Consider the following 24,242-nt stretch of genomic DNA (forward strand, 5'->3'; position numbering starts at 1 on the left):
TGGCATTTGACGGGTACAGTGGCTGCATTTGATGGGCACAGTTGCTGCAATTGATGGCACAGTGGCTGCATTTGATGGCACAGGGGCTGAATTTGATGGCACAGTGGCTGCATTTGATGGGAACAGTGGCTGCATTTGATGGGAACAGTGGCTGCATTTGGTGAGCACAGTGGCTGCATTTGGTGGGCACAGTGACTGCAATTGATGGCACAGTGGCAGTGTTTGACTGGCACAGTGGCTGCAAAGGATGGGCACAGTGAGGCTGCAATTGATGATTTTTTTCAGTATTTTTCAGAATTTTTCAGTTTGTTTGCGCTCCCCCCAAAAATTTTGAGCACCAGCCGCGACTGGAATCGGCATGCCCCCTGCACACACCTATGTCAATCATATTATGCTGATAGAAGAGCTACAGGCTAGAGAGCTTGATAAATGGGACTACATTACTATATTGTGGTATATCTGGATGCAAGCTAAGCAACAGGCTCACACTACAAAATATATCCAAGTGTTAGTGTGTATTATCTCTTCTCTTAGGCCTCATCACCTCTTTTCTATTCTTCCCCCTCTGATCTTAAGTTTTTTTTCTTTTTCTATTTATCCTTTGTTTATTCTACTCACTAATGTTACTATGCACCTTTATCTTGGGGCAAAGGCTATTGCACTGATTGTATGCAAATCAAGGACCCCTCTGGGGACTTTGCTTCTACTGAGGAGAGGGAATTTTGTTTTTCTATCTACATCTTACAGTTGGATTGTATCCCCCTACTCCTAATAATTGTGCCCCTACTCATCATATTACTCTTCTAAGGGAAAAGATCCTCTATGAGAAGTTTCAGTGCACTGCTTTTACTAATTTCATATTGGTTTTCATCTACTTTTCACATTCAATACTTGGATTGTCTTTGTAGTTCATTGAAATGTGTTAATAAAAAATATATTCAACCTCACAGTGATAAGACATTGAATCGTTTATTGTTACTTATGGAGATGGGGTGGGGTTAGATACATTTTGTACTTCTTTCCACTCGTTTTTGGATGTAAACTAAATTATTCTTTATAGTTCTTTTTTTTTTTGTCTTCTCTTGTAACTAGTTGTTTTGTGATTGTCTACTACTGAATGATTACTTCTTTTTTTTGTATGTTTTTTTTTTTTTACATGTTCAAAATAAACTAACTAAAAAATATTGTTTTTTTTTTGTTTTGTTTTTTATATTTTTTATATAATAAAAACCCCAGGGGGGCGTGACCTGGCTGCACAGGAAGATGGCTGCTTGAGTGCTTAGCTCCCGCCGTTGCCATTCTTCTACCATCATCACAGGAGGAAAACTAACTCTAAATATCTTCAATCATAATCCTGAAGATGGGGACAGCATCCCGAAACTCTTCCTCGTCAAGGTCCTGCTCTCCCCGCGAACATACAGGGAGTATAGGCCAGAACATCCCGGAGATGTTCAGAACGCAGCGAAGCAACATGGCGCCTTCCCACCACAGTACCTCACAGACATCTGGAACACAAATGTCGGGACCCACACTAGCGCCGCTCCCATCACCTCCTGGGAAGCCGCCATGATGCCCGTGGAGAGCAGGGGAAGGGGAAGCCACCGTGATACCCGTGGAGAGCAGGGAAAGGGAAGCCGCCATGATGCCCGTGGAGAGCAGGGGAAGGGGAAGCCGCCATGATGCCCGTGGAGAGCAGGGGAAGGGGAAGCCGCCATGATGCCCGTGGAGAGCAGGGGAAGGGGAAGCCGCCATGATGCCTATGGAGAGCAGGGGAAGGGGAAGCCACCGTGATACCCATGGAGAGCAGGAAAAGGGAAGCCGCCATGATGCCCGTGGAGAGCAGGGGAAGGGGAAGCCACCGTGATACCCGTGGAGAGCAGGGAAAGGGAAGCCGCCATGATGCCCGTGGAGAGCAGGGGAAGGGGAAGCCGCCATGATGCCCGTGGAGAGCAGGGGAAGGGGAAGCCGCCATGATGCCCGTGGAGAGCAGGGGAAGGGGAAGCCGCCATGATGCCCGTGGAGAGCAGGGGAAGGGGAAGCCGCCATGATGCCTGTGGAGAGCAGGGGAAGGGGAAGCCACCGTGATACCCGTGGAGAGCAGGGAAAGGGAAGCCGCCATGATGCCCGTGGAGAGCAGGGGAAGGGGAAGCCACCGTGATACCCGTGGAGAGCAGGGAAAGGGAAGCCGCCATGATGCCCGTGGAGAGCAGGGGAAGCCGGAGTGATGCCCGGCAGGAGAGTAGGGGAAGTGGAAGCCGCCATGATGCCCGTGGAGAGCAGGGGTAGGGATGACAGCCATAGAGCAGTCGAGTTGTACCAGTGTGAAACCAGCCTTAAGCAGCGCAGATATACACCTTTTTCAATCAGCACTTATCATTGTGGGAACACAATTTGTATTTGCAGCCGTTTAGAGGTCTATTTAAATAAGGTCGCTGTATTTTATATACCACTTTGGCAGCACGCAGCACCATTTTTCATTATGTTAAAGATTTGAATGTTTGTACTTTTGACGTCAGGCAATGAGGAAGGAAAGTGCTGTAAATACAGTTAAAAATTAACAGAAAGCTCTTTGCTCAGATTGGAAAGCCACAAACTAGTAAGAACATTGGGATTTCCTTCTGCTGCAGAGAGAAAAAGGATATCATTCCGGGAGGTAGACATGGATATGGATGAGCTCAGACATGCCATCAATAATTTTAGCTTTGATAGATGTAAAGGGGGCAACCAGGGCTTCAACAGAATCCTCATCCAGCTGTTCGGGTGGCTGGGACATGGAATGTCCTCATTCATTAACACCTGTGTATATATCTGGCAAGATGGTGAATATCAGAGCTGGGCAAAAGCAGAAAGAAATTTTACATGGGAGAGAATAGAACATAAACTCACAAACAACATCACACTGGTGGATAATCGAGGACTGTCAACTATGGACTCCTATGAGATTGGAGAGATCTACGCTCAGCTCGGTAAGTGGGAATGATCTCGATGCTTTCAATGTCTGTGGAACTGAAGACTTGAATAGTTGAATTACAAATACTGAGGGCTGCTAGTTTATTTCCTGTGAAGCTGTACCGTGACTGATAGAAACAGTCACGATACACGGTCCACGGTCCACATGTAATTGATTGCTTACACCTCTAATAAACTCAGTTTCAAAGTATTTTCTATCAGTAATACTCAAGCTAGAAGCCTAAAGCCTAAAAAAAAACAAATAGACATCTGTAAGTATGAGTGTTACTGAAATCTTTCAGTAAATGGCTTGTTCATTCTGTAATCACCTTTGATAATTTGGCACCACTATTAGTATTGATCCAATTATTAGATATCAACATGCTACCTTGAGTGTGGTCCAGTAGCGGCTGGTGGTTTTTTTTGGGGGGGGCAGCACACAACCACCCATAAACCCTCACAACCCCCCCCCCAGAGTGGCACCCCCCCACTGTTTGCTTGTCAGTACAGCACTTACCCCATCTTCGGCGGGTGGAAGGCAGCGTGGTGCAACGGCTCTGTGTCCTCTCCTCCATGGCGGCTTCCAGCTCCTCCCTATCTCCACCTAGGCGTCCATAGGATCGCTTGTCCTTTCAGACAATTGCGTGACCGGTGTCAAAACTGGCTTCCTGATTAGCTGGGAGGAGGATGCCAGATGCATGAATTCCATGGGGGGGGGTTTGAAGCACCTCTAATAGGCTTCAAAATAGGGTGGGCTCGGGGCACAGAACATTGCACTATGAGCCCACCCAGGTGTGTTACAATAGCAAATCAATATTCCCTAGTGAAACACTGATCCTCCTCCGGCTAATCAGGAAGCGGGACTCAAGGAGTGTCCTCTCCTCCATGGCGGCTTCCAGCTCCTCCCTATCTCCACCTAGGCGTCCAATAGGATCGCTTGTCCTTTTAGACAATCGGATGACCGGTGTCAAAACCAGCTTCCTGATCGGCTGGGAGGAGGATCAGTGTTACAACAGTGAATATACATTCGCTGTTGTAACACACCTGGGTGGGATCAGAGCGCGCTCCCTGCTCCCCGAGCCCACCCTATATTGAAGCCTATCAGAGCCTCTGGCTCTAATCGGGGTTTCAAACAAACAGACCCTCTGTATTGGAGTCCATGTGCCGGTGTCCCGGAGGGGGCTGGACGCATGGGGTGGTGGCAATGGACAGGGGGGGGAGGCGCCCGTGTGCCCTTAATGGACGGGCTGCCCCTGGTGCGGTCATAGAAGGGGGAGTGCACTCTCTGCGCCCCGAGCCCACCCTATATTGAAGCCTATCAGAGCCTCTGGCTCTAATCGGGGTTTCAAACAAACAGCCCCTCTGTATTGGAGTCCATGTGCCGGTGTCCCGAAGGGGGATGGACACATGGGGGTGGCAATGGACGGGGGGGGCTCCCGTGCGCCCTTAATGGACGGGCCGCCCCTGGTGCGGTCATAAAAGGGGGAACCTAAAGATAATGAAGTTTAGTTTTTAGTAATCTATAGTAACCTATATTGCTAAAAGTCCACCGTAAGGGGATCTGTGGCATGTATTTTACCTGAGATGCTGAGTGCAGAGAAGATGTTATGTAGTGCCGAGATTCAAATTCAAATTCTATTTTAATCTAAATAAAAAGAGTTCAAATTTAATTTATTCAAATTTCCATCTGCATTAATGTCAATAGAGAAGCTTTCTTGATGGTCAATTACCCTTTGGATGGCTTCTAGTTAATGTGGTTGTACTCTCTCATTGAAGTGACTGGTCTCAGGTGATACACAGAGATGAAACAAAGTCTCCTACATAAGTTGTACCTGTTTATCTGCAGTCTTCTCTTCTTTACATCCATTCTAAGTGCTGAATTGATAACGCTTGTCTGAGAGTTAAGAAAAAAGGGTGCATCGAGCTGAAGTTACACTATGCAGAGCTCAGTGAGGAGAGCTCTGAGAGCTGATTGGAGGGAAGACAACCCCCTCCCCTTTCACACAGCACACAGGAACAGAGCTGAGACTGTCAATCTGCTGGAGGCCCCTCCCCTGTCACCACTTTTCTCATGGTGTCAGGAAAACTTGTAAGAAGTGACTCATACTGATAGCAGAGGAAGGAGGCAGCAGACAGAAATGACACTCTGGATTAAGACAAGTACACACTATAGAGGGATAAGCTTTTCAGATATTTCATGTCTGAGGTTTACAACCACTTTAAGGAATTGTTACCAAAATGGCATTGGGTGTTTTTTTTGCCATAGTTTCAGCAAATTATGGTTATTCAAGATTTTTTAGGCAACAGGACAAAGTGTTGCCTAAATGGTAAATTATAAAATTGAAATGTATTTTAATCTTACATTTATAAAAAAAATTGAATCATAGAAGAGCAATGGCAGAAAAACAAAAACAAGCATTCTATTGAATATGCCCATTTTTTTTAATTTATTCATTATTTTGTTTGTTTTTTTCTGATCATAGATCTACGTTTCTCTCAAGCATATTTACACAATTACTAAAAAAAATTTGTTTGCAAAAGTGCCTCCATACAAATAATTGTATCATAATCTAACATGACAATATATATATATTTTCCCATGCAAAAAAAAGGAGAAAGGCTGGTGCTATGAAAGTCAGCTAAAACATTGTTTTATTATTGCATGTGAACGGCAGTCAAAGAGAAATCCTAACGCATTTCGGCCGTCAGGCCTTAACCACTCCACGCAAATCGCCGTACCTGTACGTTGGTACTTTGATGCTAAATACCGGGGTTATAGCAGCAGCTAGCTTCCATAACCCCGGTATTTTCAGGAACGGCGTGCATTTCTCTTTAGTATAAAAGTGGTCTCTGCGGCGGATTCGCCACAAGATCACTTTTATCGGCGGCGGGAGAGGTGACCACCCCCCTCCCGCTACGCTCCGGTCATCTCTGCGGCTTACCAGAACTGCCGGTAGTGGCGGAGGCGATCACGTCCTCTCTCGTGGATGCCTGGCTGCCGACTAAGGGGAAGATGGCCCCCGCTCGGCTCCATAGCATGGGAGGGTGGAAGCGACGTCAAACGTCACTTTCACCCATAGCTCTTAAAGGAGAATTTTTTAATTTATTTTTTCAAGTGACATTTTTTTTATTGCATTTTAGTGTAAATATGAGATGTGAAGTCTTTTTGACCCCCCAGATCTCATATTTAAGAGGTCCTGTCATGCTTTTTTTCTATTACAAGGGATGTTTACATTCCTTGTAATAGGAATAAAAGTGACCCAATTTTTTTTTTTTTTAAAGACAGTGTCAAAATAAAAAAAAATGTAAAGTCAAATTAATAAGAAAAAAACAACAATAATTTTTTGAAGCGCCCCATCCCGACGGGCTCGCTCGCAGAAGCGAGCGCATACGTGAGTAGTGCCCGCATATGAAAACTGTTCAAACCACACATGTGAGGTATCACCGTGATGGTTAGAGCGAGAGCAATAATTCTAGCCCTAGACCTCCTCTGTGACTCAAAACTGGTAACCTGTAGAAACTTTTAAACATCGCCTATGGAGGGTAAAAGCTTGTCGCCATTCCACGAGCAGGCGCAATTTTGAAGCGTGACATGTTGGGTATGAATTTACTCAGCGTAACATCATCTTTCACCATATAAAAAATTTGGACTAACTTTACTGTTGTATTATTTTTTAATTCAAAAAATTGTATTTTTCCCCCCAAAAAAGTGCGGTTGTAAGACCGCTGCGCAAATATGGTGTGACAGAAAGTATTGCAACAACTGCCATTTTATTCTCTAGGGTGTTAGAATAAAAAATAAATATAAATATATATATATAATGTTTGTAATTTTCTAGCAAAAGAATGATTTTAACTTGTAAACAACAAGTGTAAAAAAGAGGCTCAGTCCTTAAGTGCTTAATCATGGCTCCTGACGGCCGAAACGCGTTGGATTTCTTTTTGACTGCCATTCACATGCAATAATAAAACAATGTTTTAGCTGACTTTCATAGCACCAGCTTTTTTCCTTTTTTTTTTTCATGGACTATATGGAGGTTTACAGAGACTTCACAGGCTGAGTGCTGTGTTCTTGAGGCATTGCACAGGAGGTAGTAGCACGGATGCACCTGTTCCAATATATATATATATATGTGATAGCTACCCTCATGGTATATTCCCATATGTAATATAAACCATTCAAACTAACATTGTGTTATGCCATCATTAGAGAGTGCATAAAATCATTGTAATAATCATACAATCAGGTGAATAAACATATGTGAAAGTAAAACAAAAAAATGGGAGGATGCAATGCAGGGACTAAAACCCATCACATCCCTTAGTAAAAGCACCATACAATAAACACAAACACTAGCTAGGCACACATTTAACCCTTTGATTGCCCCAGATGTTTAACCCCTTCCCTGCCAGTGTCATTAGTACAGTAACAGTGCATATTTTTTAGCACTGATCGCTAGCTATTAGTGTCACTGGTTCCCACAAAGTGTCAAAAAGTGTATGTCAGAACGTTCGCCGCAATATTGCAGTTCCGCTATAAGTCGCTGATCACCCGATCATCTATTACTAGTATAAAAACAAAATAAATAAAAATTCCAAAATCTATCCCAATAGTTCGTAGACACCATAACTTTTGCGCAAACCAATCAATATACGCTTATTGGGATTTTTTTTACCAACAATATCTAGCAGAATACATATTGGCCTAAATTTTATAAAGAAATTCAATTTTATAAATGTGATTTTATTTTTATTGGATTGGTTTTATAGCTATAGCTTTTATAGTTTTTTTATAGCTATAGTTCTTATAGTTTTATAGCTAGAAACTAAAACAAATATTGATTTTGTTTGTTTTTTTAAATTGTCGCTCTTTTTTTGTTTATAGCACAAAAAATAAAAACCCCAGAGGGGGATCAAATACCACTTAAAGAAAGCTCTATTTGTGGAGAAAAAAAGGACAATTTTATTTGGGTACAACGTCGCATGACTATGCAATTGTCAGTTAACCGATTCCACACTGCTGCACATACATTTACTGCAGCAGGGCGGCCCGACTGCGCAAAATCAGGTACAGTAATAAGAAGAGCCAACAAAACTGTAATCCTTGAAGTGTCTTTTATTGGTACATCAGAGTGACAATAAAACAATAAAGCTGACGCGTTTCGTCAATAGCTATTGGCTATTGCCGAAACGCGTCAGTTTTATTGTTTTATTGTCACTCTGATGTACCAATAAAAGACACTTCAAGGATTACAGTTTTGCCGGCTCTCCTTATTACTGTTGCATTGGAGTGTGTTGGGACACATCGAGCCGCGGCACCTGTGAGTGGACAATCAGCAGCCACAACCCGCCGATCGATCTGTGGAGAGACGGATCAGCGGTGTGCCGATGTAAACAAGGCAAACCGCTGATCTGTCAGGGAGGAAAGGAGAGAGCTGGATCACAATCTCTGCTTTGCTCCAGTGCATCCATCCCCCACACAGTTAGAAAGCACCTCCCTAGGAGCACACTTAACACTTTGATCACACCTAGCGTTAACCCCTTCCCTGCCAGTGTCATTTATACAGTGACAGTGCATTTTAGCAGACTGTATTGGTGTCACTGGTCCCCGCAAAGTGTCATTTAGTGTCAGATTTGTCCGCCACAATGTCGCAGTCCCGCTAAAAATCCCAGATCACTGCCAATATTAGTAAAAAATAAATTTAAAAAAATAAAAATGCCATCTCTATCCCCTATTTTGTAGACATGATAACTTTTGCGCAAATCAATCAATATAGGCTTATTGCATTTTTTCTTTAACCAAAAACATGTGGAAGAGTATATATTGGCCTCAATTTATGAATACATTTTTTGTTTTTGTTTTTGTTTTTTTTGGATATGTATTATAGCAGAAAGTAAAAAAAAAATGTATTTATTTTTTTCTAAATTGTTGGTCTTTTTTTGTTTATAGCGCAAAAAAAAAAAAAACGCAGCGGTGATCAAATACTACTAAAAGAAAGCTCCATTTGTGGGAAAAAAAAAGAACGTCAATTTTGTTTGGGTACAGCGTCACACGACCGCAATCGTCAGTTAAAGCGACGCAGTGCTGTATAATGAAAAATGGCCTGGTCAGGAAGGGGGGTAAATCTTTCGGAGGTCGAGTGGTTAAAAGATGCTTTGCTGAAATCAAGCTATGCGCTATGTCCATCAAACAACAGTAAAATATCTCCCCTCCCCACCTTTACATTTTCTAAGGTGATATTTCTTGACCTTTTTCGCATGTGTTGTCTCAAGCCGTGTACACACGGGCGGACTTTTCAGCATCAAACATCCGATGGTCTTTCCGACGGACTTTCGATGGAGTTATGACGGACTTTCGGACGACCGGATTTGCCCACACACGAACGGACTAAAGAGCGTTCGAAAGTCCATTGGTATGAACGTGATGACGTACGAAGGGACTAGAATAAGGAAGTTGATAGCCAGTAGCCAATAGCGGCCCTAGCGTCCTTTTTTGTTTGTCGGACTAGCATACAGACGAGCGGATTTCTCGACCGGACTCGAGTCTGTCGGAAAGATTTGAAACATGTTCCAAATCTAAAGTCCGTCTGATTTTCGACATAAAAAGTCAGCTGAAGGTCCGATGAAGCCCACACACGGTCGGATTGTCCGACTGATTTGTTCCGTCGGACCAGTCCGGCCGAAAAGTCTGACCGTGTGTACACGGCATAAAGCACTTCAAGTATCAAACACCTACACTCAATATAGACAATAGAACACTCATTGGAGGGAAGTGAGGGCAGTTCTATAATAGAGCCAGTAGTGACCATCACAAATGTTCATGAAATAATTTTATTCAAAAATCTAGTTTCTTTATTTTTAGTTTTTTGGATTAGCAAAAAAATAGGTTGCGCTGAAAAGTAAGTTGAACCTGATTTGCTAATCAATGATTTCAATTAATTTGTTCATTAGAATTTTTTTTTAGGACATTCTTTTATAGCTAGTTCTCAAGAGGCCTTACCCTTCCAGGTAATCTGCTCCCGCTGGGGCAAGCAGTGGAATGGACCAAGGGATTCAAACTTGTTAACAGAATTTTAAAGTCAGAGAAATTAGTGAAATACTCGGATTTCATAGTCCCGGTCTATGTGCACAGGTAAGTCAGAGACTCCTCTATTCTTGTTTTTTAGTTAAAATAAAAATAGGATATCTGCTTCCAAAACTTTAGAAAGCCTTACTTTCCAAGGTGTGGTGCGTAGGCGGTTCTTTGGTGGGTATGCTGGACGGACTCCTAGCTATGATGGCTTTGAGGGACTAATGAACCTGACCCAATATGTCTTCTATTGTCCAAGTCCATATCACCACCCCCCCTTCCTCTTCTAATCCTATTTTTGTCTCATTGAGTTTCCCCACCTGCTAATATTGTCAACAAAGGTGCTATTTGGCACTTTGAGCCACTGGCTTTCTGTTATGAACACCTAAGTACCTGAGATACTTTATAGGATAATACTTGAGGCTCAACGGGTGAGATTATCTTCCATGGACTCCTTTGCAAGATAGTGAGACCTGTTTTCTTCAAAAATCCCTGTGTGCGTCCTGATGAAGCTAGACAGCGAAACGCGTTGACGCACAGGGGCTCACTACTATGTATACTATGCATGTTCAATCTTGTCTTGTATTGTGTATAGAGTGTATCATATGCTTTTAACCCTTTATCTCTTTTTTTTTCTCTTCTGTAAAATATTTTGTTATAAATAAAATATATTTTTTATACTTACTACTGTCCATTGGGCTGGTTTATGCCCAATTTTTTCTTTTTGTTGTATCAACTTGTAGTGGTCAGAATGTGATAACCACTGGACTGCCCAGACACATTGCACAACTCATATAACAGGATAGTGAACGTACAATTACAAAAATGGAGGTTGTCTATATGAGGACTGTCTGTATTTCTTCTGTAGCACCCTGTGGTGTTTAGGCAAGGTTGCTAAGTAAATTTAGTTTGCCAGGCAGTAGTTGCCCTGGTTAATTGTTAGTAGATCCACCGATTCCTCTCTAGTTCTGGACTTGCTTCTCTCTTCTGTCGCTAGGTGGCATTATGCTGGTGACATTAAATAGACAAGGGCTTAGCAAGGTCAGGTTACAAATGGATGGGGTATCTCAGCCAATTGGCAGGGGTTTCTTTAGTCCCTTGGCCTGCTGGGAGAGCCTATTTATTTGGGTGGAGTCAGGTGATCAGGGTTTTGTGCCACCTGGACGGCTGTCTGGGTGGACGTGAGGTATGCTGCCCCGGGCCGTTAGGCTGTAAGCCTGAGGCCTGTCCCGGGGACATCTGGCTGCTAGGCTGTCTGAGGGCCTATCCAGAAGCTAGAGAGCAGCACAGGGTTGGGACTGCAGGAATGGAGTCCAACCGAGAGTAAGGGTTCAGCCGGACGGGGAACCAGCTGTGGTCAGAGGAAGAAGGGGAAGCTGTCGCCACTAGGGCCCCATCCACCTTGTTACCAGAGACTATTGTGCGTAAGCTGGAGCCAGTACCAGAGCAGTCTTCTCATCAGCTGGGGTGAAGAGGTGGGAAAACTTCAGCAAGTGACAAACAAGGGACCCAGCGGGACAGCAGAGGTGAGGCTTGAGAAGCATCAGTGAGTGCCAAGCCAGGGAATTAGCGGGTCAGCAGTGGTGACGCTTGAAGAGTATGTGTGAGTGCCAAGCCAGGGACCCAGCAAGGAAGCGGGGGTGATGCTTGAGGAGGATACTGAGTTATGGAAGTGGAAGAGCTCAGGGGATCTGGTGGCGATTGGGTCTGAGTGTCTAATGAGAGACTGGGAGCTCAGTGAGTGAAGACCTACAGTGAGAGACTGTAGCGTGCAAGGAGCACTATTTGTGTCGTCAATAGTTAAATACAAATACCGTTAGTGACTGTTACAAGATTTATTGCCATAGGAAACAGCAGTCCTACCTATACAGAAGTGGTGTCCAGCTGGAGGCCTTCGCCTGTATAGCTGTCTACCTATAGAAGTCTCGGAGTCGGCCAATTGTCATTGCATCTACTTAAGGATGTCCTTCAGGTACCGTTCCAACGACCAGGTCGTTAAACGAAGAGCCACAAGTAATCAATATTTTACGTATTCATAACTACTGTACTGTATTGTGAAAAAAGGTCTCAAAACAAAACTCCAGCTCAATAACATTGTTTTAATTTGCATAAGTGCAGAACAAAAATAGTAGAATACTATTAAGTATAGCGGGTCGTTAGGGTGGGGAGAGCTGGTTGTAAGTTTGAGTGGTCGTTAAATAGGTAATTTGTTAAACGAGGAGTATCTGTATTCTTCAGAAGGTGCTTCCAGTGACCAGCCACCAAGATTAAGTGAATTCAAAACTCACCAAAACAAATGGCTAACACTACAACAGCATATATGCCCAAGCAAACATAGAGGTCTCATAGGAACCACTGTGGCATTGATTTTTGACACCCTAGGCGAAACTTCATTTTGGCTCCACCCCAGACTCCACCCCCTCCACCCCTGCCCGCGTAGACCCCACCTTTTTACTGGAGTGCCCATCAAATGCAGCCTCACCAGCGCCCATCAAATGCAGCCTCACCAGCACCCATCAATGCAGCCTCACCAACGCCCATCAATGCAGCCTCACCAGTGCCCATCAATGCAGCCTCACCAGCGCCGATAAAATGCAGCCTCACCAGTGCCCATCAATACAGCCTCACCAGCGCCCATCAATGCAGCCTCATCAGCGCCCATCAAATGCAGCCTCACCAGCGCCCATCAATGCAGCCTCACCAGCGCCCATCAATGCAGCCTCACCAGCACCCATCAAATTCAGCCTCACCAGCAAACATAGAGGTCTCATAGGAACCACTGTGGCATTGATTTTTGACACCCTAGGCGAAACTTCATTTTGGCTCCACCCCAGACTCCACCCCCTCCACCCCTGCCCGCGTAGACCCCACCTTTTTACTGAAGTGCCCATCAAATGCAGCCTCACCAGCGCCCATCAAATGCAGCCTCACCAGCACCCATCAATGCAGCCTCACCAACGCCCATCAATGCAGCCTCACCAGCGCCCATCAATGCAGCCTCACCAGCGCCGATAAAATGCAGCCTCACCAGTGCCCATCAATGCAGCCTCACCAGCGCCCATCAATGCAGCCTCATCAGCGCCCATCAAATGCAGCCTCACCAGCGCCCATCAATGCAGCCTCACCAGCGCCCATCAATGCAGCCTCACCAGCACCCATCAAATTCAGCCTCACCAGTGCCCATCAAATGCAGCCTCACCAGCGCCCATCAAATGCAGACCTTACCAGCTCCCATCAAATGCAGCCTACCAGTGCCCATCAATGAATGTTTGTATGCTTCCATTCATTTGGGAGTCGGGACACAGACACTATGTGCGAATGGAGTGGCAGGTGCCTGCTGATGCTGAGACTTATGCCACGTACACACGGTCGGACTTTCCGGCATACTTGGTCCGGCGGACCAGAGTCAGCCGAACAATCCGACCATGTGTAGGCTCCGGCGGACTTTTCCGGCGGACTTTTTCCCAAAAGCCCGCTGGACCTAGATTTGAAACACGTTTTAAATCTTTCTGGCGTAAAGTCCGCTCATCTGTGTGCTGGTCCGACGGAAAGCCCGCTCGTGTGTATGCTGGTCCAATAGACCAGATACGACGCAAGGGCAGGGTATTGCATTTTCCTATTGCGGCGAGCGCGGGGCATACCAGGCCCTTAGGTCTGGTATGGATTATAAAGGAAAAACCCCTACACCGAAAAAACGGCGTGGGGTTCCCCCTGAAATCCATACCAGACCCCGATCTGAGCACGCAGCCCGGCCGGTCAGGAAAGGGGGTGGGGACGAGTGAGCGCCCCCCCTCCTGAACCGTACCAGGCCGCATGCCCTCAACATGGGGGGGGTGGGTGCTTTGGGGGAGGGGGCGCCCTGCAGGACTGGACTGGACACGACGCTCTCTCCGGCTGGACTGCTCTCTGAGGGCTCCGTTGTGACTTATATAGGCTGAGACCCCACCCCCTTATGATGTCACAGTCCCTGGGCATGCTGGGACTGTGACGTTTAGGGGGCGTGGTCAACATCACCTGGTGACCATGCCCCCTAAAACGTCACAGTCCCAGCATGCCCAGGGACTGTGACATCATAAGGGGGCGGGGTCTCAGCCTATATAAGTCACAACGGAGCCCTCAGAGAGCAGTACAGCCGGAGAGAGCGTAGTGTCAACATCTGGAGAAGAGAAGAGGGAAGAAGCCCAGAAGTCCGGACCTCCGCTGGCAAGAGAGCTGCCTGAAGACAGCGGAGGAGCCGGCCGAAGAACTGGAACACCGGGAGAAGAGGCCGGAGAAAGCGGAGAAGAACCAACCGGACGCCGGGAGAAGAGGAACCGGAGGGACCCCCAAAGTCAGAAGAAGACCCCCCCCGGAGCTGTTTAATAAATGATTTTAAAAACCTGTGTAGTGTGTTTTATTATTGACACTTTTTCCCTACCCCATACTCATTCACATAGGGTGGGGTGCCGGGATCTGGGGGCCCTCTTATTATAGGGGGCTCCCGGATTCTGATAAGCCCCCCGCCCGCAGACCCCGACAACCAATGGCCAGGGTTGTCGGAAAGAGGCCCTTGTCCTCATCAACATGGGGACAAGGTGCTTTGGGGTGGGGGGGTCCCGCAGGGTGCCCCCTCCCCCAAAGCACTCACCCCCCTTTCCTGACCGGCCGGCTGCGTGTTCGGATCGGGGTCTGGTATGGATTGTAGGGGGGACCCCACGCCGTTTTTTCAGCGTAGGAGCTACCCTTTATAATCCATACTAGACCTAAGGGCCTGGTATGACCCGCGACGGGGCTCGCAAGGTGTCAATCTCGCTGATAAAAGCGGCAAGATTGACTTCCTTTTCTAGCCCTGTTGTACCTGAGTCACGTTCAAAATGAACGGACTTGTCCATGTGTGGGCAAGTCCGTTCATTCTGAAAGTCCGCTGTAACTCCGGCGAAAGTTCGTCGGAAAGTACAGTGGTGTGTGGGCAAGTCCGTTCATTCTGAAAGTCCGCCGTAACTCCGGCGAAAGTTCGTCGGAAAGACGGGCGGACTTAGCCCGCCGGAAAGTACAGTGGTGTGTGGGCAAGTCCGTTCATTCTGAAAGTCCGCCGTAACTCCGGCGAAAGTTCGTCGGAAAGACGGGCGGACTTAGCCCGCCGGAAAGTCTGATCGTGTGTGGGCAAGTCCGTCCGTTTTAAAGTCCAGCGCACCTGGCGGACAAAGTCCGTCAGAAAGTGTGCCAGACCAAGTATGCCAGAAAGTCCGATCGTGTGTACGCGGCATTAGTTGCTTGCTGCAGAGAGAAGAGAGTAGAAACACCAGTGGCCGGGTGCCCTAGGCGGCTGCCTAGTTTGCCTAGTGGTAGCACCGGCCCTGTTGAAATCCCGTGGTGTAGTACGTTTATTATCAAACATATAAAAGCCACAATGCAGTAAAAGACTCTGTATGTGGAATATATGTGAATATATGTGTAATCTTGCTGCTGACCCAGAATCGTACTGCGGCGTGACATCAGCATCGGGGGGTGGAGATTCTACATACCAAGTGAGCGAATGATTTGAATTCTATGTATGAATGTCCTTTATCACTGCTAGCGGTGTCAACGTAAAATTCCAAATGAAAGAAATAGAATATACTGATTGTGGGTGACAGCATGGGCAGGATGTTGAATGTTTGGTCTCTATTGCTGTCGGAGCCCCTGCTGCGTATATTGACCACTCTCACTAGGGCAGAAAGTGATGGCAAATCCATATACAGTTTTCACCAAAACAGGAATAGAGGAGAAATCTTCCAATGTAATGGGGATAATAACAACAGCCATCCAAAGGGAATCCCCCTCACTTTTGAGAGATTTTCCCCTCAGTCCCCCCTATGTCCTCAGGACAGAATATGAAGGATAATCTCACCAATGGGACATAGACAGCAAAAAAAATTAATTTACAGGGAGTTTAACCCTTTCCTAATTTATTGCAAACATATACTTTAATTCATGTTTTGAGAAGGCAACATTGTATGAAAAAATTGTTTATTTCTTTCTCTTTTTCTCTAACCCAACTGTATATCCTATCATAGTGACTGTAGAAATGAATGTCTTCTCCTCTCTTGTTTAGTGCAAGGCGTACCATTTATCCCGAGGAAATGAATGAACTGGAGAATGTTTTTAAAGCAGCCAGAAGGCTGACCGGTAAGCCTAGAACTACAATTCATGGCAGAGTTTTATTCAACGGTCTTTTTTTATTTTAATGTTATATGTCCCTTGTGCTGATTCATCTTTTTTTTAGGGAAAATCTTCCCGGAGTCCATAGCTCCCAACTGTCCCTGATTTGGAGGGACTGTCCCTGATTTTGAGGGACTGTCCCTGATTTGGAGGGACTGTCCCTGATTTGGAGGGATTGTCCCTGATTTGGAGGGATTGTCCCTGATTTTGAGGGACTGTCTCTGATTTGGAGGTACTGTCCCTGATTTTGAGGGGCTGTCCCTGATTTGGAGGTACTGTCCCTGATTTGGAGGGATTGTCCCTGATTTGGAGGGACTGTCCCTGATTTGGAGGGACTGTCCCTGATTTGGAGGGATTGTCCCTGATTTGGAGGGATTGTCCCTGATTTGGAGGGACTGTCTCTGATTTGGAGGTACTGTCCCTGATTTTGAGGGACTGTCCCTGATTTGGAGGTACTGTCCCTGATTTGGAGGGACTGTCCCTGATTTGGAGGTACTGTCCCTGATTTGGAGGTACTGTCCCTGATTTTGAGGGACTGTCCCTGATTTGGAGGTACTGTCCCTGATTTGGTGCAATGTCTCTGATTTGGAGGGATTGTCCTTGATTTGGAGGGACTGTTCCTGATTTGGAGGGACTGTCCCTGATTTGGAGGTACTGTCCCTGATTTGGAGGGGCTGTCCCCGATTTGGAGGGATTGTCCCTGATTTGGAGGGACTGTCCCTGATTTGGAGCTACTGTCCCTGATATGGAGCAATGTCCCTGATTTTGAGGGACTGTCCCTGATTTGGAGGGATTGTCCCTGATTTGGAGGGACTGTCCCTGATATGGAGCAATGTCCCTGATTTTGAGGGATTGTCCCTGATTTGGAGGTACCGTCCCTGATTTGGAGGGGCTGTCCCTGATTTGGAGGGATTGTCCCTGATTTGGAGGGACTGTCCCTGATTTTGAGGGACTGCCCCTGATTTGGAGGGATTGTCCCTGATTTGGAGGGACCGTCCCTGATTTGGTCCCCCTGTCCCTCTTTCCTCCTCATTTGTCCCTCATTATGGTCTGATCTATATAGTTCAAAAACGATATATAGTGTTTTCCAGTGCTAAACCTTTCATCCAATTTCTAGATTGCTGCATTTTTAATTTTCAAAAGTCAATATAAAAGAATAGTAGTGGTAAAAAAAAATAAAATTGTGGGTTCAACTAATCATTTTTTTTGTACAATTCTCCTTTAAGGAGGCGTGGCAGGGGGTGTGTCCTAGGCCTACACACTTTTGCTAATAGGTGTCCCTCATTCCCATCTCAAAAAGTTGGGTGATGTGGTGTACATATGCAGAGCTTGAGCAGACAGTGTGCTAGAGTAGGCAGTGAGGCTGTAGATAGTTACCTACCATGAGCTCCACCAAATCCACCATGTTTAGCTTCTCTTCATGTCTCTCATTCAGGCCCGACATTGCAGTGGAAGTTATGCAACGCCTGACTCCACCCACAGGAGATTACCTTAAACAACCCTTAACCACGACACATGCGAATAAAAAAGTGGCATGAAATGGCTGGTGTTAGCGCTTCAATCATCACGGCACCATGGTTGTTGTGGTGTCAGGATGATTGAAGCTCATTATTACTATAATTACATTGTTATAAAAAATGAAATGGTTCAACTCACCATAATGCAGAATCATTGGGAGCCCCAAGTGTGTCACTTGCCACACATTGCGGATTGTCACTTGCCACTTCACCTGTCACCAAATGCAGATTTTCACTTGCCACGTCCCATGCCACACATTGCAGATTGTCACTTGCCACGTCCCATGCCACACGTTGCAGATTGTCACTTGCCACTTCACCTGTCACCAGATGCAGATTGTCACTTGCCACGTCCCATGCCACACATTGCAGATTGTAACTTGCCACTTCACCTGTCACCAGATGCAGATTGTCACTTGCCACGTCCCATGCCACATGTTGCAGATTGTTACTTGCCACGTCCCATGCCACACGTTGCAGATTGTCACTTGCCACACGTTGCGGATTGTCACTTGCCACGTCCCATGCCACATGTTGCGGATTGTCACTTGCCACGTCCCATGCCACACATTGCAGATTTTCACTTGCCACGCGTTGCGGATTGTCACTTGCCACACGTTGCGGATTGTCACTTGCCACATCCCATGCCACACGTTGCAGATTGTCACTTGCCACTTCACCTGTCACCAGATGCAGATTGTCACTTGCCACATCCCATGCCACACGTTGCAGGTTGTCACTTGCCACACGTTGCAGATTGTCACTTGCCACATCCCATGCCACACGTTGCAGATTGTCACTTGCCACGTCCCATGCCACACATTGCAGATTTTCACTTGCCACGCGTTGCGGATTGTCACTTGCCATACGTTGCGGATTGTCACTTGCCACATCCCATGCCACACGATGCAGATTGTCACTTGCCACGTCCCATGCCACAGGTTGCGGATTGTTACTTGCTATGTCCCATGCCACACATTGCGGATTGTCACTTGCCACGTCCCATGCCACACGTTGCGGATTGTCACTTGCCACGTCCCATGCCACAGGTTACGGATTGTCACTTGCTATGTCCCATGCCACACATTGCGGATTGTCACTTGCCACGTCCCATGCCACATGTTGCAGATTGTCACTTGCCACATCCCATGCCACAGGTTGCGGATTGTCACTTGCTATGTCCCATGCCACACATTGCGGATTGTCACTTGCCACGTCCCATGCCACACGTTGCAGATTGTCACTTGCCACATCCCATGCCACACGTTGCAGATTGTCACTTGCCACTTCACCTGTCACCAGATGCAGATTGTCACTTGCCACGTCCCATGCCACACGTTGCAGATTGTCACTTGCCACACGTTGCAGATTGTCACTTGCCACATCCCATGCCACACGTTGCAGATTGTCACTTGCCACATGTTGCAGATTGTCACTTGCCACGTCCCATGCCACACGTTACAGATTGTCACTTGCCACGTCCCATGCCACACATTGCAGATTTTCACTTGCCACGCGTTGCGGATTGTCACTTGCCATACGTTGCGGATTGTCACTTGCCACATCCCATGCCACACGTTGCAGATTGTCACTTGCCACGTCCCATGCCACAGGTTGCGGATTGTTACTTGCTATGTCCCATGCCACACATTGCGGATTGTCACTTGCCAAGTCCCATGCCACACGTTGCGGATTGTCACTTGCCACGTCCCATGCCACAGGTTACGGATTGTCACTTGCTATGTCCCATGCCACACATTGCGGATTGTCACTTGCCACGTCCCATGCCACACGTTGCAGATTGTCACTTGCCACATCCCATGCCACAGGTTGCGGATTGTCACTTGCTATGTCCCATGCAACACATTGCGGATTGTCACTTGCCACGTCCCATGCCACACGTTGCGGATTGTCACTTGCCACGTCCCATGCCATACATTGCGGATTGTCACTTGCCTGCTATAATTGTCTCTTGCTGTGTCCCAGGGTCAGGCAGCACATTACCAGTCAAGCTGCAGAGAGATGATGTAATCTCTCTGCTGCTGCGGCTGCCTGCACACTGCACAGTGAGGGCAGAACTGAAGGGCGGGTGCCGGGCGGTGAGGGGCTCCCTGATTGGCCAGCAGCCCACTCACACACTGTCACACAGCTGCTCACCAACCGAGCCGCCCGGCCCACCCGCGGAGCTGCCCGCTGTCTTTCAGCCGCCCCTACTCTCAGCCGCGGAGCCGCCCACCGGCTCTCTCACCTGCAGCAACGTCTGCCTGTCCACTCACTCACCTGCATTCTCGGAGGGGGTAATTGCCCCGTTGCCTCCCCCTGGTTTCGCCCCTGCGTCGAGTCCATGGTACCAGCAGATCAGCTTCCTCTGTGTATAATCACAGAAGTAGCGGGCCTCCAGTGGTGTGCATGCTCACCCTAGACCCCGGAAGTGCAGCATCATGTACTAGGTACAGGATCCTGTGCAACAGAGCCACTTTGCCGCAGTATATGTAAGTTATAAAGTAAGTTATAAGGTCAGCAAGTGGTTCAATTGACTTCATCTGCAGATCAAATCTCTTCCCTTTGATCTGTAGATGAAGAAACAGAAAGATACAAAAATAAACAATGTTTCTTTTTATCTTAGTGTTTCAGGGGCTGAGATACGTTGTTGATAAACATTGCCTGGCTGTTTTTTTTTTTGACAGATCCAATTCATGGGACTTCTTTAACACTTCAACTGTCAACAAGGGAACCCCATTCACAGCTGAAAGAGTCATCATTTGTTAAGAACGTGGCAGCCCCACTACTCACCAACCGATAATAGCCAGGCCTTTTTTTTTTTTTTTTACATTTCAGCTGTTAGTGGGGGAATCCCGCTGACAGCTAAAAGAACTGAGCCTGAAAGTATCGGCATCTGTATTGGTACAACCCCAATAACAACCATACTTGTTAGTACGGTAAATACAGTGTATGTACGCTGTAGCTTGAGCATGTGTCTCTACACATTGTCATGCGCACATACATTCTTGAAGGACATGATATGCTTGTATGGACGCAAGTAAATGACCAGTGTTCACGCATTTCATTTCAGGCCCACCGGGTGTACTCTCGTGTATAAAGATTAAAAAATTGTAATTTTAGCAACACTTAAAGAGGAAGTAAAGCCTGAAGAAAAAAAAAACATGCACCCTGCAAGACAAAGGCATAATGAGCTAGTATGCATAGCATACTAGCTCATTATGAATTACTTACCTGAGATCAAAGCCCCCGAAGCGACCCTCGTTCACCTCCTTCGTTGGCGCCATGATACCTGGAGGGACTTGACATGATACCCGGAGTGAGTGGCCGGAGCAGCGATAACGTCACTCAGGCGCATGCTCGCGGGAGCCATCAGTGACGGCGTGCTCGCCTTCACTAACGGCATGCTCAGTGCGCCTGCACCGTTGTCTACGGCGTGAATGCTCCGTAGACATCAGTACAGTCTTTTTTGCAAATATCTCCTAAACCGTGTAGGTTAAGGAGATATTGCAAGCACCTACAGGTAAGCCTTAATCTAGGCTTACCTGTAGGTGAAAGTTTTCCCAGAGGGTATAAAACCACTTTAATTGTATAGAAAACAACTCAAATCTAAATATGATCATTATTCTAAACAATTTGCTATCAATCTTACTGGGAATTCCCAGTCATGTAAACAAAGTAGCCTGGGGATAGATAAAAAGAAAACCATTCATAACCGGTCTGGTATATATTTTAAGGAGGAACTTCACACAAAAAAATGGGAGGTCTCCAAAAAACCCATACCAGACCCTCATCTGAGCATGCAACTGAGCAGGCCAGGAAAGGGGGTGACAAGCATGCGCCCCTCCTTCTGAACTGGCCATATACGGAGGGTTATCTTGCTAGGGGGACCCCCTGACAAAGCACCTTTTTCCTATGTTGATAAAGGGCAAGGACCTCTTCCCCCACAACCCTGACTGGGCAGTTGTGGGAATCTGTGGGCAGGGGGCTTTTTTGATAACATGGGGGTTTTGATAACAATATGGGGGTTACCCAGATAACAGTCTGCCCATGAATAAGGGGTACATAATACCCCCTACTCAATCTCAAAAAGTGAAAAAATAAAGAAGTATGTACACACAGTTTTTACCCATCAATCATGTGGTCTAGTTGTTCAAATCCATGTCAGTCATGATGTCCAAACACCTTGTGACATTTCATGAACATGGGAAAAAATCATATCTCTATGTTTGTTTTTTTCAGGTGTGTGCCCCATCGTTGTCCTCACCCACAAGAGCAGTGGGAATGTCACAGATACAGAGAAGATGTTCCGAGACATGGGTGTGGATAAAATTTTCTTATTTGAAAACTGCACAAGTGAAGATCACGTGAAGACCAGGGGGAGACACGAGGAGGTGCTGAAGTTTCTATATGAAGTCATTAAAGACGTTCAGTTTGCAGTGGAACATCAACCACAGGATCCAGTGAAAGAGTCCATTGAGAGGAAGAATTTTGTAATGAGTTACATAAACAAGTGTGAATTGCAAGCCAAACAGGAGGAGATTGAGGTTCAGAGAGCCTTGGAGAGAGTACGATTAGAGAAAAAAAAGGAGGAGGAGGAGGAGGAAGAGGAGATCAAAAGGCAGAAAGAGAGGGAGAGACAGGACCAGGCTATGGAGGAGGAACTGCAAGCTGAGCAAGAGAGACTTCGAAAGAAAGAGAAAAAAAAGTGGAAGCTTTTTCGGTAATTGTGGTAATTCTGGATTTATTTTGGTACATTGACTTCTTTCAAATGACAAAAAAAAAGCCTACTTCAATTAGCAAAGGAATTTTCCAAATAAAAAATTGTATACTTTTAATTTTTTTTCTAAAGAATGTAAAAAAGTGTAAAATATATGGAAAAATATACATCAAATCTATGTATAATCGAGAGAAATACTGTACGTAACAACAATTATTTAAGAACAATTTTAATGACATAATAATAACAAAATAAATGTAATTCTGAGCTTGTGCATGTGACGGACCCAGTACTCTTGAGGAGTATGTCCGCCGTATATGTGCTTCCCTTGCCCAGTACCAAGCACGGTCCAAGATCCTTCAACCCACCCAGTCACTTGTCGAGACAATAATGTAGGGTGAATAACGGCATAAAACTTTATTGAAGAACAAACACGAGTATATATCTCTGGAGACAATTCCCCCCTCCTTGTTGGCATAGAGACACAGGGAGGGGTAAACTTTACATCCAATAACATCAGGCACAGGTACATTTGAACTTATCAACACATCTATAAACAACATCTGGGCACACAGCCAACTTTGTTAGTGGGAAGGTTACTTGAGGAAACTCTTATGTCCAATGTTAGTGTTCTAAACATAGACAACCTGGCTGGTTCAGGGGTAAAAGGAAATTCTGAGTCCAGTGTGGGTGTATGGTGAGTCTGGTTAGATCAGGCCCGACTGGGTTTTTCAGGTCACCCTGTGCCCCTAATAGACACAGGGTGACTTACACATAAGAGGGGCCTGGGGAGCTCTCTAAGGTAATCGGGGTTCCGAGGGCCTCACCCCCCCACGCCCAAATTGACTTCCATCATGGGGCATATTATGAGGTTCATATCATTGTGTATCTGTGAGCAATATCCTTTTGGTGGCAATGGGATTGATTTACTAAAACTGGATGGTGCAAAATCTGGTGCAACTGTGCGTGGTAGCCAATCGGCTTCTAACTTCAGCTTGTTCAATCAACCACTTCACGTTGACCGTACGCAAACATGCAGCCTCACTGGACTGGGCTTTTATCCGTGGGGCCACATATTTACGTATCTCCCAGTACAGAGTGCGCGCTCCCGGTACAGAGACCGGGGACTCACTGAGAACCCCAGGCTAGAAGAGGAACAGGAACATGAAGAGGAACTTCACCTTTCAGCATGACAATGACCCAAAGCACACATCCAAATCAACAAAGGAATGGCTTCACCAGAAGAAGATTAACGTTTTGGAATGGCCCAGCTAGAGCCCAGACCTGAATCTGATTGAAAATCTGTGGGGTGATCTGAAGAGGGCTGTGCACAGGAGATGTCCTCACATTCTGACAGATTTGGAGTGTTTTTGCAAAGAAGCGTGGGGCAAATATTGTCAAGTCAAGATGTGCCATGCTGATAGACTCATACCGAAAAACACTGAGTGCTGTAATAAAAAGGTGCTTCAGCAAAGTATTAGTGTAAAGGTTTGCACACTTATTCAACCATATTATTATTATTATTATTATTTTTTTTTTTTACTTCCCTCCACCTAAAAGATTTCAGTTTGTTGTACAGTTTATAGGTCACATAAAAGGTGGAAAAAGTTCTGAAATTATTCATCTTTGTCTCCTTTCTTTTACATCACAGAAACCTGACATTTTAACAGGGGTGTGTAGACTTTTTATATCCTCTGTAGGTCAGCATCAGGGATAGTGTTTGGGTCAAGATCATGGTCAAAGGTAAAGGTCAGGGTCAAAGGTCAGTATTTTTCTGGACAGTTTTTTTTTTTTTATTGGTATCAGT

General features: G+C 46.0%; 1 protein-coding gene across 1 annotated transcript; it reads left to right on the forward strand.

Moving 5' to 3' along the window:
• Nucleotides 1-2,559: 2,559 nt before the first annotated feature.
• LOC141147504 (uncharacterized) lies at nt 2,560-23,967 on the forward strand. Its single transcript, XM_073634737.1, has 4 exons — nt 2,560-2,966; nt 9,958-10,081; nt 16,092-16,165; nt 21,958-23,967. Exons 1-4 carry the CDS (start codon nt 2,660-2,662, stop codon nt 22,440-22,442), a joined length of 990 nt encoding a protein of 329 aa, XP_073490838.1. The 5' UTR covers nt 2,560-2,659; the 3' UTR covers nt 22,443-23,967.
• Nucleotides 23,968-24,242: the final 275 nt, after the last annotated feature.

The sequence above is a fragment of the Aquarana catesbeiana genome, linkage group LG06 (assembly GCF_042186555.1).
Source record: "Aquarana catesbeiana isolate 2022-GZ linkage group LG06, ASM4218655v1, whole genome shotgun sequence".
Taxonomy (NCBI): Eukaryota; Metazoa; Chordata; class Amphibia; order Anura; family Ranidae; genus Aquarana; species Aquarana catesbeiana.